This window comes from Scatophagus argus, chromosome 19 (assembly GCF_020382885.2).
Source record: "Scatophagus argus isolate fScaArg1 chromosome 19, fScaArg1.pri, whole genome shotgun sequence".
Classification (NCBI taxonomy): domain Eukaryota; kingdom Metazoa; phylum Chordata; class Actinopteri; family Scatophagidae; genus Scatophagus; species Scatophagus argus.
Window position 1 is genome coordinate 90,726 of NC_058511.1, and position 14,963 is coordinate 105,688.

The 14,963-nt window shown below is 44.9% G+C and overlaps 1 protein-coding gene across 1 annotated transcript; it reads left to right on the top strand.

Moving 5' to 3' along the window:
* The first annotated feature begins 9,335 nt into the window (after positions 1-9,335).
* On the top strand, positions 9,336-14,387 carry klf11a (Kruppel-like factor 11a). The gene is made up of 4 exons (XM_046373130.1): positions 9,336-9,527; positions 11,883-12,104; positions 12,302-13,187; positions 13,782-14,387. Exons 1-4 carry the CDS (start codon positions 9,495-9,497, stop codon positions 14,075-14,077), a joined length of 1,437 nt encoding a protein of 478 aa, XP_046229086.1. The 5' UTR covers positions 9,336-9,494; the 3' UTR covers positions 14,078-14,387.
* Positions 14,388-14,963: the final 576 nt, after the last annotated feature.

The window sequence follows — 14,963 nt, forward strand, 5'->3', positions numbered from 1 at the left end:
ATGAGACTAAAATCCAGTTGGTGAGTTGAAGAGGAGGTGAAGTCTCAGAGACCAACGAGGCGTTCTGATAAGATGAAAACTGTTCAATCTCTTCTCCTCTTAGTCCCATCCAGAACCTCCAGGTGGTGGTGAACAGGTGTGTCTTGTACAGAGTCCATTAGAGAAACAGATTGTTGATGGGGCTTCATCAGGCATCAGATTCACAGTGTGAGACAACATGTGAAACTAATGAGACACTTAACACACTGAAACACCCAAATGTCTCTCATCACAGCAGAATTAGTCATTATTAATCAATAAAAATTATTAATAAAGGAAATAACTGGTATTATTAACCTGTCCACATCCAACAAGTCACCACTGAAGTCCTCAAAACCCTGCGCCTGTGTGTGTGCTGAGTCAACGTATGTCAACGTATGCTAAGCCCTGCCCCCATAGCATACAAACAGGAAGCTGAAAAACACCAACCCACAGGTCTGAATATTCAGTATTCACATACTTTACTGCAGTAAGGGTACTCATACCACACTGTGAGAGCACATACTTTATGTTACATAAGTATAAAAAGTACCGTTATCAGAAAGTACTCAGAGTACAGTGCAGCGTGTACCTGTAGGATCTGCTGTGATGTTCATCATCTTCCTCAGGGTTTTAATCTGGACACAGACTGAAGCTGACAGACTGATGGAGTGCAGTAAAAATACTTCTCATTTGGTAACTTCTGGTTCAGTGAAAGGCAAAACTAATTCGCACCCACAAACTGAGCAGGTCGTGATGGGACGATGGTGGGCCCCCTACAAAGGCCTGTTTCCCGTTTGCGTCTGACAGGAAGTGGTCATTCGACAGTGCGGGGCCTCTGTGAGGTCAGCAGACACGTTTCCTCAAAGACAAGAAGGTGAACTTCTGACAAAAAAGCGACAGGAAGTGAGACGACAGGTTTCTCGGTTTGAAATGGAAACAACATGAGAAAACGTAAGACGACGACTCAACACGTGAAGTATGTTTGTACAAAGTTTTAAGTTCAACGTGTGTGTGTGTGTGGTTTGGAGGAATTTGTGGAAAAGGCTAAATTTTTTTGATGACACGTTAGTTGTCAACAGGAAGTGTTTGACAGCTGGTCTGCAATCGGCTGTGTGTGTGGAGAGAAATATTAATGAAAGGTTATGAAGATGACAGGAAGGAGCTTCAGTTAGTTTAAATCATCAGATGTGAGAAGAAGAGAGAGAGGACAGACATGTCTGTAAATTCTAACAAGTTGAGTTTACTTAAAGAAATTTAGGAAACCGATTACCTTGGGAAAAAGTAAGTAAACGCACTTAATTGTGTGAAGCTGTGTGAAATTATTATATTTAAGTGAGCTTTACTTGTTTTTGAAGTTGTAAGAACTTAATATATCTCAGTACAATTAAATTCAAATCAAGTTGTTGCAACTCAAATACTCTGTCACATTAACTTAATATATTCTGCCAAACAAGCGGACATCACTTGAAATTTGTAATATACTTCACTTGAGGCATCTTATTGGACTTCAATAAAGTTGACTCAGAGATAAGTCACATTAACTTAATATCATTAAAACTGGATTATTACATAGAACTGTACTTGTACTTACACCTTCAAAGCAGCAAAATCTAAGTCAGCTTTTTAACAACTTTGATATATTCAACATTTGTTGCAGAAGCACACACTACACTCTAATACTAAACGTCATATACTGTTGACCGAGGTTCAACGATATCTTCTGGATGAACTCAAATGTGTTCTTCATACCTTTGTGGTAATCCAGATGGGGTGCATGAGGGAATCTCATCCATGACAACCTTTCCTTCAAGGATGATTGCAATGCTGTTAATGAGTGGTGGCATGTCCTCAGTCATGATTCTAGGAACCCCAACAGGCACCTGGGTGAAGTCACATGCAGAGTCCGAATCCTGCATTAAAAATAAAAGAGCACAAATAAATTAATGTAGTTGTAGTGTGTTCACTCTCATGATGCACAACATCACATGGAAGAAACAAGCACTCTGGAATACTGTCTTAGAGAGCTCTTTAGATTATGAGCAGGCAGAAATGGCTGCATTTCAGCACCAAGTCTTAACAAAAAGAATTAAAAAATAAATAAATAAAAAAGGCTATACATCTTCATCTGGGAAGCTCAGATTTGGCTCAAACTTTGAATGCATTGAAAATGATATAAAACATAGATGTGTTGTTGCAATTTAGTGATATAACCTTCTAAACGCAATTCTATATCGGGCAAAAATTGAAATGAAACATTTTCACCATAGACTAAGATGGAAAATTACTTTCTTCAGCATCACATGTAAGGCATCAAATTTGTATGTAACTCCCAACTGATTAAAAATATGTCACTTGTTTAATGTTGTGACATCCCCACTTAAATAGGGTTTAGGGTTCGGGTTAGTTTTGGGGAATTTTACTATTGGCTAAACATGAGGTCTGATAATGTCCTAAAATGTGCACTGTGCGATGGTCAATCATTATCATTATCATTATAAATGTACTTACTGAGCAGCTGAGGAGGAATTCGCTGGAATTATCTCCAAGATTCAGGGGCAGACATTGCAGGACAGCAGCGCGTGCTGTGGTGATGTCATTGGTCTCATGGAAAAGATGACAAAAAAGAATAAGCAGAAGACTATATGAAAGCAAACTTAAGTGAAAAAAAAAAATTCTGTGAATGTGTGCGCTCAAGTTACAAAGTTGAATTCTAAAGAATTACTTGCTGTAGGCCTAGTTGAAGTTTGCAAGCACACTACCATAAGGTGGGAATGATGAAGAATCTGAAACAACACATACTTGTGAGGAGGCGATTGAGCGATTTGCATCAAACAGTTGTCTATATTCTATTTAATATAATAATTTTGCAATGGTGCATCAAACTAAGACACAAAAATAAACATGAAATAAAAATTAACTAAGAGTGACAACACCATCCAGTCTACTGAGGAAGCTTCTTATCAGTGAAGCAGCAGTGAGGGAGGAGGTGCAGTGGGACGAAAAGCTGCGGCTGATGCTGAGTTGGTCAGCCTGGGTAAGACCGTTATCTGGTACCCTGGTGGCCAATACAGTCTTGGTGACCGAGGGTACCTCTTTTCCAACTGCCGCCAACTTCACTGTCAGACACCACCTAAGGTAGGCTATATGGAGAAAAAAATGTATTAAATCAGTACAATTTTAACAGTCACGTGTTACCACATTCTCATGTCCTTCATATCTAAGCAAGATTAAATGATGAATTGGTTAATGTTGTTTCAATAATGTTTGCAGATTAGTGTATTAAAACAGACAGCAATGTCTATGAAAACCTCCTTATTCAGACAAAATGTGTTCTTTCTGTGTTGGTTTTAGCATTCAGGGTCTCAGACCATCTGCATGAAATAAACCCAACTGGGTAAAATCACCAGTCTGTGCCAGGCGTCAGCATTTATCAAAATACTGTAGTTATAAATAAGCGTAAAGAAGCGTAAAAATTACTGAGTGTAATGTACGGTTATGACGGCTATGATAACATGATATTTTAGAAAAGTACGACGGCAACGCTCGACTTCCGTGCTCATCGCGCCTCCAGTTGCCGTCGACGGCCGTGGATCGGTCCGCTGCTCCAGCGCTTCACTCGGCCTGCATTTACCTTTCTCTACTGGGTCAGTTAGGACGTGTACTGAGCCCGAGAAGAAGTGACACACTTTTAAGTTCTGCTGCCTGGAACTGAAGCACGGAGCCGGAGCCGGAGCCGGAGCCGCCGCCGTGCACCATAGCCTGTTAAGCTAACTGGTTAACTCATACAGCTAAATTAGCAGCTCGTCGTAATCCAGCAGCTAACAGACAGGAACCGGCGGAGACGTGTTAAATATAACCACTATACACTGAGGCTCGGTCCACACAGAGTCAGAGCACTTTTAAACGGATTCGCTCATGCTAATCTGCTGCTAACGTCAGCGCTGTGAACCCGCACAGACACACACAAGCTAACATGACAACAGAAAGTCGGAAAGTCAGAGAAGTCGGCTTTCTTCGAACAACTCTCATTCCACACATTTAATTATATTAACAAGATTACAAACAAAAGCTTTACCGAAACTTACCGAAATCAACGTTGGGGTCAGCCTTCGGTGAGAGCACTGGGGCCAGGTGCACGACTTTGACCTCTTGCGTGTGAATGAGTTTGGCGGTAGCCGTAGATGCGCGCTAACCGGAAATGGACATGCGCACAGAGCGCAGCTCTGTAACTTAAGTCTCATACCACAAACCATGCTTTGCTACACACTCAGAAAAAACAAGTTTGTATAAGTTAACTTAACAAGTATGCGGGTAAAAAGTGCAGAAAACTCGATGAGAGAAAGTAAACTTAAAAAACTAGTATGAATTAAGTTAAATACATCTCATCTTAAGTCAAGACATTGTTTGCATTTACAGTGCAACAGAATAAAGGAAGAGAAAGAAAAGAAAAAAGAGAAGAAAATAGTGAAGAAGCACAATATCTGAACAAGGTTCAAGGTTTTTATTGGCCATTTGTGCATAAACTTACAGTCCAGGCACATTAGAATTCTTGTGCAGAGTTCTCTTCGAGTCAGTCAATAATAGGACAATATAATAATAAAAATGTACAAAAGATATAAAATATAAAAGCACTATACACAGTGGTGGAATATGTACAATTTTAAATAGTAGTAGTAGTAAATAGTAGTACTAGTAGTACCAAAACAAAGATAAAGGGCAAATAGTATTGCAGAAAAATTGCACAGTTAGAATATTGCGTGGTTAAGAGTATTGCACTTTTATCTGAGTGGCATGTGACACACAGAAAATCTGTTTCAGGGGTGGTAATGTACCACATTATACATGCCAGGTGAAGTGAGGTAGTGTGGGGTTATTATTGCACATGTCCAGGCTTTGTTTTGTCATCAGTCTGATTGCAGCAGGAAGAAGCTGTTGAAGAGACGTGTTCTGTGAGTGATGATGCTGTCCGCTGCGTCTGCGTCTTTTGTGTTGAGGATGAGGTCGTTCTCTTCTCCATAGACAAGGATGTCATTTACAAGGGTCATGTACCCTGACTCAAACAGAGGCAGATGTTTATATTAGAACTTTCCGGCTCAGGTTACGTATGTGCAGACAGAGTGAGTATTCTGTGGGTACTCTGAGTATTCTGTTCTTAGTACCACAGTGATCGGGATCACAGCACAAACATCAGCTGGACTTTGTGTTTTCCCGACTGTAGAAAGAAAAAAAGTTCTAATGTGCTGCACCACCCACCTCCACCCTGGATGGTGGACGGAGTCTGACCTACATTTAAGTGGCTCCACCCACCCTGTAGGACCCACCCCCTATCACACACACACACACACAGTGTGGGTGTGTCTGCTCGCTGAAGTCGTTCCTGTTTGCTTTGGAGTGAAGTCACATCTGCTGCTGAAGTTCTTCAACTGAACTGTGCCAGAAACTAAATTTGAGTACTGAGTGCAGGACTGAAGTCAGAAGCTGATCTCAAACAATGAAACTCAAGCCACACCTGAGGCCAAAACTCTACTAAAATAAACTCACTGAAACTACACCAGGGACTAAACTCTAGACTAAAGTCAGATACCGTCACTTAGGAACCAAACTACAGGCATAACTCTGGTACTAAATTTGGAAACTTGGGGACCAAACTATGGGAATGAAGGAATAAATCTGGTCCTGAAGATCCCGACATACAGTCGGTGACTAAAGTTTTATTGAGTTATTCCTAGGACTGAAGTCAACAGCTGCAGTTGTGACTCAACCAGTGACACTAACTTCTGTTGTCAAACTCTCAATCAGTCTAAACCAGATGGTATATCAACATCCATGTAACCATGCTGTACCGTACTGATCCTTCAGGCAGCGAGAAACATCCTCATGTTGATGTTAAACTTACTACAAACTCAACCCGTCATCTGTCAGCAGATCCGACGAAAAAGATGAGGAGTTCAGGAGCTGAACATAAAAACAGCAGAATGGTCCTTTAACATGGTGCAATAATGTGCAGCGGCTGCATGTGGAAACAGCAGCAAAGTCTGCCGATGAACACGAGCCACATGAGTCCACGTGTGTTGGAGGTACAAACTCACACCTCACACACCAACAAACACACAAACAACCACCCATGGAACATTTTGCACAATGCAGCATTGCACAAAACTCAAACTGCTCATGTTGATTGCACTACGGTCATTTTGCGCTACCTTGTCAGCCATTTTGCACTACTGTTTATACTGTTTACACTGGTGTTTATATCATCTACTGTTTTTCACTTATATTACACTGTTTTTATACTATATAGCATTGTTTATATTTATATTTATTTTGTTAAGAAACTGGGCTGATACTGGGACCGGGGAAACTAATTTCGTTCCACTCATGTTTTACGTGTGTGAAATGACAATAAAGCTCCTTGAATCCTTGAATCCTTGAGGTACAGTTTCTGGTGGTCTGATCCCTAGAAGTCTGAAAAGAGGGACGACCTCTGACCCTGTTTTCAGGACCTTCTGCATATTCAGTTTACACCTGATTCCTGCTTTCACTCTCAAACCAAGTCCACTCTGAAAAGTCAGGATGTTTGCAGAAACAGGATTTATTTTTGTGTGAAAGTGAGGATGTTTTTGACAAGTTCTTAAGTTTTTTCTCAAAAATTTCTCTTACAACTCGAGACACATCTAGTGTTTTCTACTCTATTCTACTCTGTGGGATCAGGTTGAACCCTCCCTCCCTCGTTTCCATGACGACAGTCAGCCAGTGTCCCCCTCATGTAGCTGTGATTAGGAGTAACTGACAAATGCCACCTCGTTGTCCCCCTTCAGTCTTGGACAAAGACGTCAGAAGACATGGACGCATTGAGGAAATCGAAGCTCCTCTGACAGTCTTCTGTCTTCTGTTATTTTTATTTTACAAAAGAAACGCTGAGCTTTTGGTTTTGTCTCTGGATTTTAAAGATTCAAGAACTTTGTCATGATTAAATAACTTAACCTTTAATGCTTTCAACAACATATTAAACTTTATTAAACTCTGAGTTTCAAAAGTCAAGTTTGACAAAAGCAAAAAAAATTTGGTTTTATCTGCCTCGTGTGGACCTCAGGTCTGAAGTGAACTGACTGACTGATGTGCGACGGGTTTTGTAGACGGCAGTAAATCCAAGCGTACAAAGACAAACGCTCTGTTTTCCTGAGAACAACATGTAACGTGATGGAGCCTTCGTCCTCAAACAGCAGGACGAAGGCGCAGACGGCTCGTCTTCCTCCTGCTGCTGAGCTCTGCTTCTGTTTTCTGCCTGGAAACTGCTGCCTGAGTGATTTTCTTTCTTTTTTTTCATTTCCTAACCTCACTGAACTTAAAAGTGAAAATGAACTCACGTCACCCCTGCCTGCTGCCAGATCCTGCTTTTGTCCCAGTTTTTCTGAGTTTACTCTCTCTTTGTGCAGACGCTCGTAGCAGCAGCGTGTTGAGCTCATTCACTCTGAATAATCGAGCTGTTTATCGGGTTTGTGTGCAGCTCGTCCTGTCAGGGTTGAACTGAGGTCAGTTTCGTCCTACCAGTCAGACTCACACAGATGAAGTATCACAGCCCGAACGAGCTCTTTGTCTGCCTCGGTCTCAGACAGGGTGACGTAGGACCACAGACCACCATCACCTCCACCCTCCTCCCCGCTTGTTCATGTCACGGTGATGATGATGATGATGATGATGATGGTGGTGGTGGTGGCAGCGCAGCTCGACCCACAGCCTCTGCTGGCAGCTCAAAGGGTTAACCTGCAGCCACAACAAAGAGCTGGTGCCGGGCTGGCGTGTGCACGGCGGTGTGAGGGAATGGAGGATGGGGGAAGATGGTTGGAGGGGGGAGGTGTTCTGGCCCCGCCCTAGACTTCTTCACTGGAGAGGCTGTTTACAACCTCAATACATAGGAGTCCCCGAGTTCATCGGCCCAGCAGGGAGGAGGAGGAGGAGGGGGGTGGACTCACAGGAGAGCAGAGAGGAAAATGGTACAGGAAGAAGACAATAAGGAAATTTATGTTGAGGGCCTCCGAGCTGCAGGATCTGAGCTTCTCTTTTTCCTTTTGTTCCCATCTTGAGTCTTCATTCGTCTTTGTGTTTATCAGTTTAACAGGTCTGAGTCGATGCAGCATGTGAAGGAAAGAAAAAACAAGAAAAACCTGGCGGACTCTTTTTCCTCTGCTGCAGTCGATAATTCACGTGTCCACCATGTGAAGATGTGAAGCAGGGCAACAACTTTTATTATTCTTCATACAAAACTTCTGCTTTTATCTGCTGCTTCTAAGAGAACAAAAACAGAAGCTCCTTTACAGTTTTCATACTTAGCCTGTAGTCTCTCCTTTATTCTGTGCTGTGGAAAAACACGCATGTTGTTATAATCTGTAAAGGAACAAAACCGAGCTCCTGTAGTCCACACCTCCTCCTCCTCCTCCTCCTCCTCCTCCTCCTCCTCCTCCACCTCCTCCTCCTCCACCTCCACCTCCACCTCCTCCTCTGTGTTTACATCTACATTTTACATGAGCGCCACACTGGTCACAATAGACTGCAACAGCAGAATCAGAATATCAACAGAAAAGAGTTGATTCACAGGCTGATCAATTTTCATTCAGTTTTATCAGGATTATTTTTCTGTCACCTGACAAATCAGTTCTTGCAGCTGATTCAGCTAACAACATGAGTTTTATGAAATAATTTCATCCATAAAATCCTTTGGGACAACAAACATACGAACATCAAGAGAAAATCAGATGTTAAGAATCAATTATATGTTACTTGTTACGTTCTATGTATGCACCAATCACCAAGACAAATTCATAGTAATGTGAAACCTCTTCACTTACAATGCCAATAAAGTCAGTTCTGATTCTGATTCTAATTGTTTTGATAACAGGTTTAGTGATGGCTGTTAAAAGTTTCTTTATTTTTTCATCCATAAAAATATCATTAAACATGTCGGGTTTCTGAGTTCTGTGGATTCATATCCTTCAGTTGGAACTGATCTTTTTGTTCAATTTGGTTCGACTCGCGCTTGTTCTCTCGAGCCTTTCCCGCGCGTCCTCGTGCTGTCGCGGTCCCGCCTCGTGCCTGTCTGCCTCCCAACCTTTCCCCCAGTTTGAGCGCGCTGCCGGGTTCACCGGGTTTACTCTGACACCGCTGACTCCTGGGCACGCCCCCGACAGCCACGCACCCCGCGTCGAGCCAATCGCGTCGCGACCACGTACTGATCACGCACCGCCTCGCCTCGGATTGGCCGGAGCTCGCTACACCTTTGCGTGTGATTGGCTGCGTGTTACCACCCGCCAGACTGTTCTGAATTTTGTTTCTGTGTTTTTTTGGGGTTTTTTTTGGCTCCACTCAGCTGAATCCAGTCTGCTGGCGGAGGCTCCGCGCCGCTGACTGACTGCTCGCACTCCGCCGCCGTCTCTGCCGTTTATTTCAGTTTCTGTGGCACATTTCAGCTCGTCCTCATGCTCGGCTTCACTGCGGAGCGCGGCAGCCAGGTGAGTCCGCCTTACAGCCGCTAAGACCGGCTGCCTGGCGGCTGTTCGGCTGAGATTTAATGATAAAGTTATTGCTGTTATTGTGACTGAGCCGTCAGCTGAGTATACACAACAAACCGCTGGTCTCAGGTCAGCTCCGGCTGCGATACGGTCAGCTTGTTGACGCCGCTAGCTGCTTTTTAGTCTTATTTTAGCTGCGGGAGCCGGTTTATCTGAGGTCACGCTGAACCCACACACTGTGTGTTCGCGTGTGTGTGTGTGTATTCACAACAGTTGCATCACTGTGGTGCATCGCTGTCTCACTAACTTTAGAGGTGGTCTTTGTTCTGAGGCGGACTGTAGTCGGTTGACTTTGTTGGTGTTGCTTCGTTGCTTTCTGCGACGTGTGGACGTTTTTTCAATTGTACTCACATCATCCCTCTCTCTCGGGGGCATCAAAGTGCAGCTGATGATTTTTATCACCGAGTGAAGTTGGTGAAAGTTTAGTCATGTTATGGTTAATGTGATCATCAGTCCAACAGCCCATGCGAACCAAAATGAATGATAACATGAAGTTTTATTATTTTAATCTATTATTTTTGTTTATTCGTGTGCCAGCCAATTGATTTTTGCTCTGTAAAATGTCAGAAAAACACCTGTCACGGTGTTTATGTTTTCAGGTCACAGTCCAAAACCAAAGATGTTAAGCTGATCATCAAAAACCACTAACCAGTGAGTTTAAACAATCACGAAGGCTGGTCATTAGTCGCCAGTCAGAATGAATGATAAATGTTCTATCGATGAATCAGGCTGATAAACAAAGAGACAGCAGAGGAAACATGTTGTGTGGATCACTAACACACAGTGAATCCGTCTTGTGCCCTGCATTGTTTTCTGCTGCTGTAATCTCATTATGTGCTGCTGTGTGATGTGTTTGGGTGACTCTTTTAGCGTGGGAAATCACAGTACCATAGCACAATGCTGCGTGTGTTGATTTTGTTTTCACCAGCTACACTTCCTGTTGGGAGCTTCCTCCCTCTCTCTCTGGGGCGAGTCGGCGCGTGTTAATGAGGGAGGGGGCGTGGCTTGTTTCTTCTGTGATAAAGAGGGGGTGTAATATCTGGTTTTCTCCCTCCTGTCATCTGTTCTGGGTGCAGGGGAGGTTCCCCGTCGGCTGGCTGTACTGGCTGCAGTGGGGCCCTCTCTCTCTCTCTCTCCCTCTCTCTGTATCTATACATGCAGGTCTCTCGCCCCTCGCTCGCCCTCCCTCCACCCTTCCTGTACGTGCAGTTGAGCATTCACCAGATGCCAGCCAACTTATCCGACTCACCCGGGAGCCCTTTGTCTCCCCCAGTAACCTCCCATAGACATTTGTTCATGTTTAGGATGTAAACGTTTCCCTCGACTGCCTCGTTGTTGTTTTTGAGAGATTTTGCTGTTTGGTATATGTTGGTGCAGCTCAGGATGTGGCAGCACGATGACCTCATTGGTAATTAGGTGGATGGTGTGAAGTCGACCTCTGGCTTGTCTTCATGAAGTCGTGCAGCGAAGGTCAGCGGCAGCAGTGGGCGAGTCCTAAAATACTTTGCCTCCTGCTTCTGTTTGTTGTCAAACTGATTTTCTGGACTCAGAAGAAAAGAGAAAAAGAGACAGTTTCATTAGTGAGGGATAGTATCTCTCCTGGGAGCCATTTGGGATCCCAGCTCGTATTAGTGATGGCTTTGGACGGAGGCAGAAGACAGCTGTTTCGCTGGCTGTCCAACTGTGTGGACACAAAAGAAAAAAAAACAAAACAATTCCAGATCATTAGGGAGCTGAGCTGAAAAGACTCTGAAATCCACATTATTTAGACTGAAGAACTCATGTAGGAGCTCAGCACAGTGTTAATACAACTCAGAACAGAGGACATATTTGGGATCTTTCCTGTGCTTTTATTCAGTCACTGTTAAAAGAAGACACTGGGTCATATTATCTGGATTTTCTGAACCCGAAAGACTGTAAACAGGATTACAGGACAGGATAATTTCATGTTAGAAACCCAGCAGAACTCATTTGGGATCCCATTTTGAGTGTTGCTGCTGCTGTGAACAAGATGAAGGCCCACATTCTGTTCTGTCGGGGTTAACGTGTGCATACATACAATGAAGCGGAGTCCGTGGTGTTAGTGATGTGTTCAACACATTTCTGACGGCGCCACACTAATCAAATAAGAGCTGCAACCTGACCTGTCTGACGGGAGATCATGGAGTTAACATGGTTCAGATACATTTCAGTTTCACTGTGACACCAAAGATGAATAAGAACTGAAAGTTTTGTTTTTGGAAACTTATGGGAAACACGTGAGTTTTGTGGGACCAACACTCTGATTGTCCTCAGGTTGACCAAAAGGACAGTTGGCAGGTGACCACCATGGAGGTGAAGCCCTGCGTTGAGCATCATGACCTGGAGGCTGCTGAGGCACTTGTCAGCATGAGCTTCTGGGGTCAGATTTCACACAAGCCCCGCCCACTGACCCCCACCTCCGATTCCTGTGATTCCATCCATCTCCAGCTGGAGGGGGGAGACACTCCTAAAGACCTGATTGCTCTGTCCTCGCTGGTAAGAACTGCTTGCTAAACCTGCATTCAGTTTTAGACTGAAAAGTTTACAGCGCTAAAAAGCAGCTGGAATCTGACTGACAGTGTACTATCAGTATGTTATCAGTTTTAGCAAATTGAAATAATTTACTTGTCCTAATGAGGACTCAGCCCGAACGAACTGATGAATTGTGATCTTCTCTGTTGTTTCCCTGTCAGTGTATGACTCCACCCCACAGTCCGAGCTTTGCCGAGGCCTCCACCACTACAGTCCTCACCACCACCTCCATCCTCAGCCCCACCTCCAGACCAGTCTTACCGCCTCGTGGCCCCGCCTACCTCAGTGATTCCCACATTTTTGTCCCACGACTGTCCTCCTCCTCTTCTGTCACCCCAGAGACCTCAGCTCTTCCACCCCAGACAGACATGTCCTGTGTGGCCCCACCTGGCAGAGCGATGGCCACTAGTGTCATTCGCCATACTGCCGACCGCCTCGTCGCCCCTCCTGCTCCAGCTTCCTCCACCACCCGGCCCACAGAAACCTCCCTGCCACCTAAGCTGGGACCTCCACAGACGCTTCCAGAGGAGAGAGACAGACGTCTTGTGTCTCCTGACAGCCCCTCCTCTCCTGTCTCCTCAGCGTTGTCTCCACACTCCTGCCCACTATCTTCCTCCTCCTCCCCTTCCTCTTCGGTCCTCTGCCAGGTTTTCCCGATGGGTAGCCGGACGGGGATGATCTCTGCCTTTGTCCAGGCTCCGGTTCAGGTGCAGGCTCAGGGGGGGCCCAAGCCCATCCTACCACAGTCTCCTTCCAGTTTCGCTCAGCCTCTGCTGGTGGGCTCCACTGTGCCCCAGGGGACTGTGATGTTTGTGGTCCCCCAGCCACCTGTCTCTCAGCCGCAGGGCCCTCAGACTGTCATGACCCTGGGCAACACCAAGCTCCTCCCCCTGGCCCCGGCCCCAGTTTATATGCCAACAGGTGCGAGCAGCGGTGCCTCGCAGGCCGACTTCTCCCGTAGACGAAATTATGTGTGCAACTTCCCTGGCTGCAAGAAGACCTACTTCAAGAGCTCCCACCTGAAGGCTCACCTGCGCACACACACAGGTAGGAAACAGAAGGTTACCTATCTGCTGTCCACTGAAAAATACCGATCTGCAAATTTGGTGACTTTGTCTTCTAAAGGCTGTGAATTGTTTGCTTTGAGCTAACTGTACTGTTCATCATGTCTTCAGCCACCCTGCAGGGTGTGTCAGGCTGTATGTGGGTACACTGGTGCTACTGCCAAACCAATTCCAAAGTGTCCAGAGCAGAGTTTGTCCACCCGAGAGCGCTGGAGACTGCAAAAAGCTCCACTCAGAGTCACAGTTATTTAATTCTCTGGGCTGATGTGAATGTCAGCAGGAGATCACCAGAGCTATTAGGACTCAACCTGAGGGGGACATCAACGTGGCCACCCAACAGTTGTTGACATGTTTCAGACAAAAGCTGAAAACAGGTGTTACCTGATGAAAGGGTTAAGATTTGGAGATACATGTTTCTTAAGGACAGTTTTCTGTTTTGTCTGATCTTTGACCTCCTGGTTAGCATTTACATGCTGTGATCTAATAGCTAAAAAAGACAAAGAAAAGCTTTACTGGTGAAAATGAGCCATAAACCTTTAGCTTGTATGCTAACTGTTTGTCCTCTCTTTTTGTGCAGGTGAGAAGCCGTTCAGCTGTCACTGGGAGGGCTGCGACAAAAAGTTTGCCCGTTCTGACGAGCTTTCCCGCCACCGCCGGACGCACACTGGCGAAAAGAAGTTTGTTTGCAGTGTGTGTGACCGGCGCTTCATGCGCAGCGACCACTTGACCAAACACGCCAGGCGGCACATGACCACCAAGAGGGCGTCTTCATGGCCTGCCGAAACCCGAGACCTCAACAAAGTGGCCCTGCTCAAAGGCCAAAACAGAGGCTCTGCGCTTCCTGTCAGCATGCTGGTCCCCTCAGCCAACTAACTGAGTCAGTCAGGAGTCAGCTCAGGTCCTGGGGGGGGGGGGCGACTGCCAGGCACTTCCAGCAAAAACTGTGACTGGATGCTTCAATCAGCTCCACATCAGGACAACTTTTTCTACAAATCAGACTCGGCTGGTGAACGCTGTGAAGACGATCACCGAGCTCCGGCTACGTTTACATGAAGAACAAGGTCATTAAAATGTGGTCAGCTCTGAGTAAGATGACGGTTTGACGGTCAGGTACACACCAGGTTACTGTGGTGTGGAAACCATCGAGAGTTTTCACAGTAACTGTTCTGGTTTAGTTTTTATTTTAGAAACTTTGTCCTGTGACCCCCTGAGGCTGAAAAGTTCACTACACACCACCAAACAGAGAGTTTGTCCTGATGCTGGCGCTACAGCCAAGATTTTAACCTAAATCCAAAGTTATTTGTCAGGCTCACTTGTACTTTGAGCTGCATGCTAACATTAGCATATTAGCACGGTAATGTTGTCTACATGTCATAGCAGGTAAACATGCATTGATGTTCAGCTTGTTATCATGCTAAACAGGCTAATCTTAGCATGTAGTTTGGAAATCATTAGTTTCAGAGTGTAAACTGTGACCTGCTGGTGGTGCTAGAGGGGAAAGTCAGAGGATCACTGAAATTAAACATCTGAACCAATTTTTATTAATTAGCTTTACTAGACTTTCTTAATGTTTTCTTTACACCATCAGCAGGCGGCTTACACAGCAAGTCAAAATGATTCAATGATTTATATCCCAGCTGAAACAGTGGAATTAATATCTGACCTGAAGTCACGTAGACGAAGCCGGAGCAGCCAGCAGAGGACGGAGTGAGTTTATCTCACCTGCTCAGGACATTTTATTCCCACCGACCACACTCAC

Bases quoted from the DNA above. Each gene is read 5' to 3' on its own strand.
- klf11a (XM_046373130.1), top strand. From the start codon at position 9,495: ATGCTCGGCTTCACTGCGGAGCGCGGCAGCCAG. The intron at 9,528-11,882 runs GTGAGTCCGCCT...GATTGTCCTCAG, and splicing joins CTGCGGAGCGCGGCAGCCAG to GTTGACCAAAAGGACAGTTG. The intron at 12,105-12,301 runs GTAAGAACTGCT...TTTCCCTGTCAG, and splicing joins TGATTGCTCTGTCCTCGCTG to TGTATGACTCCACCCCACAG.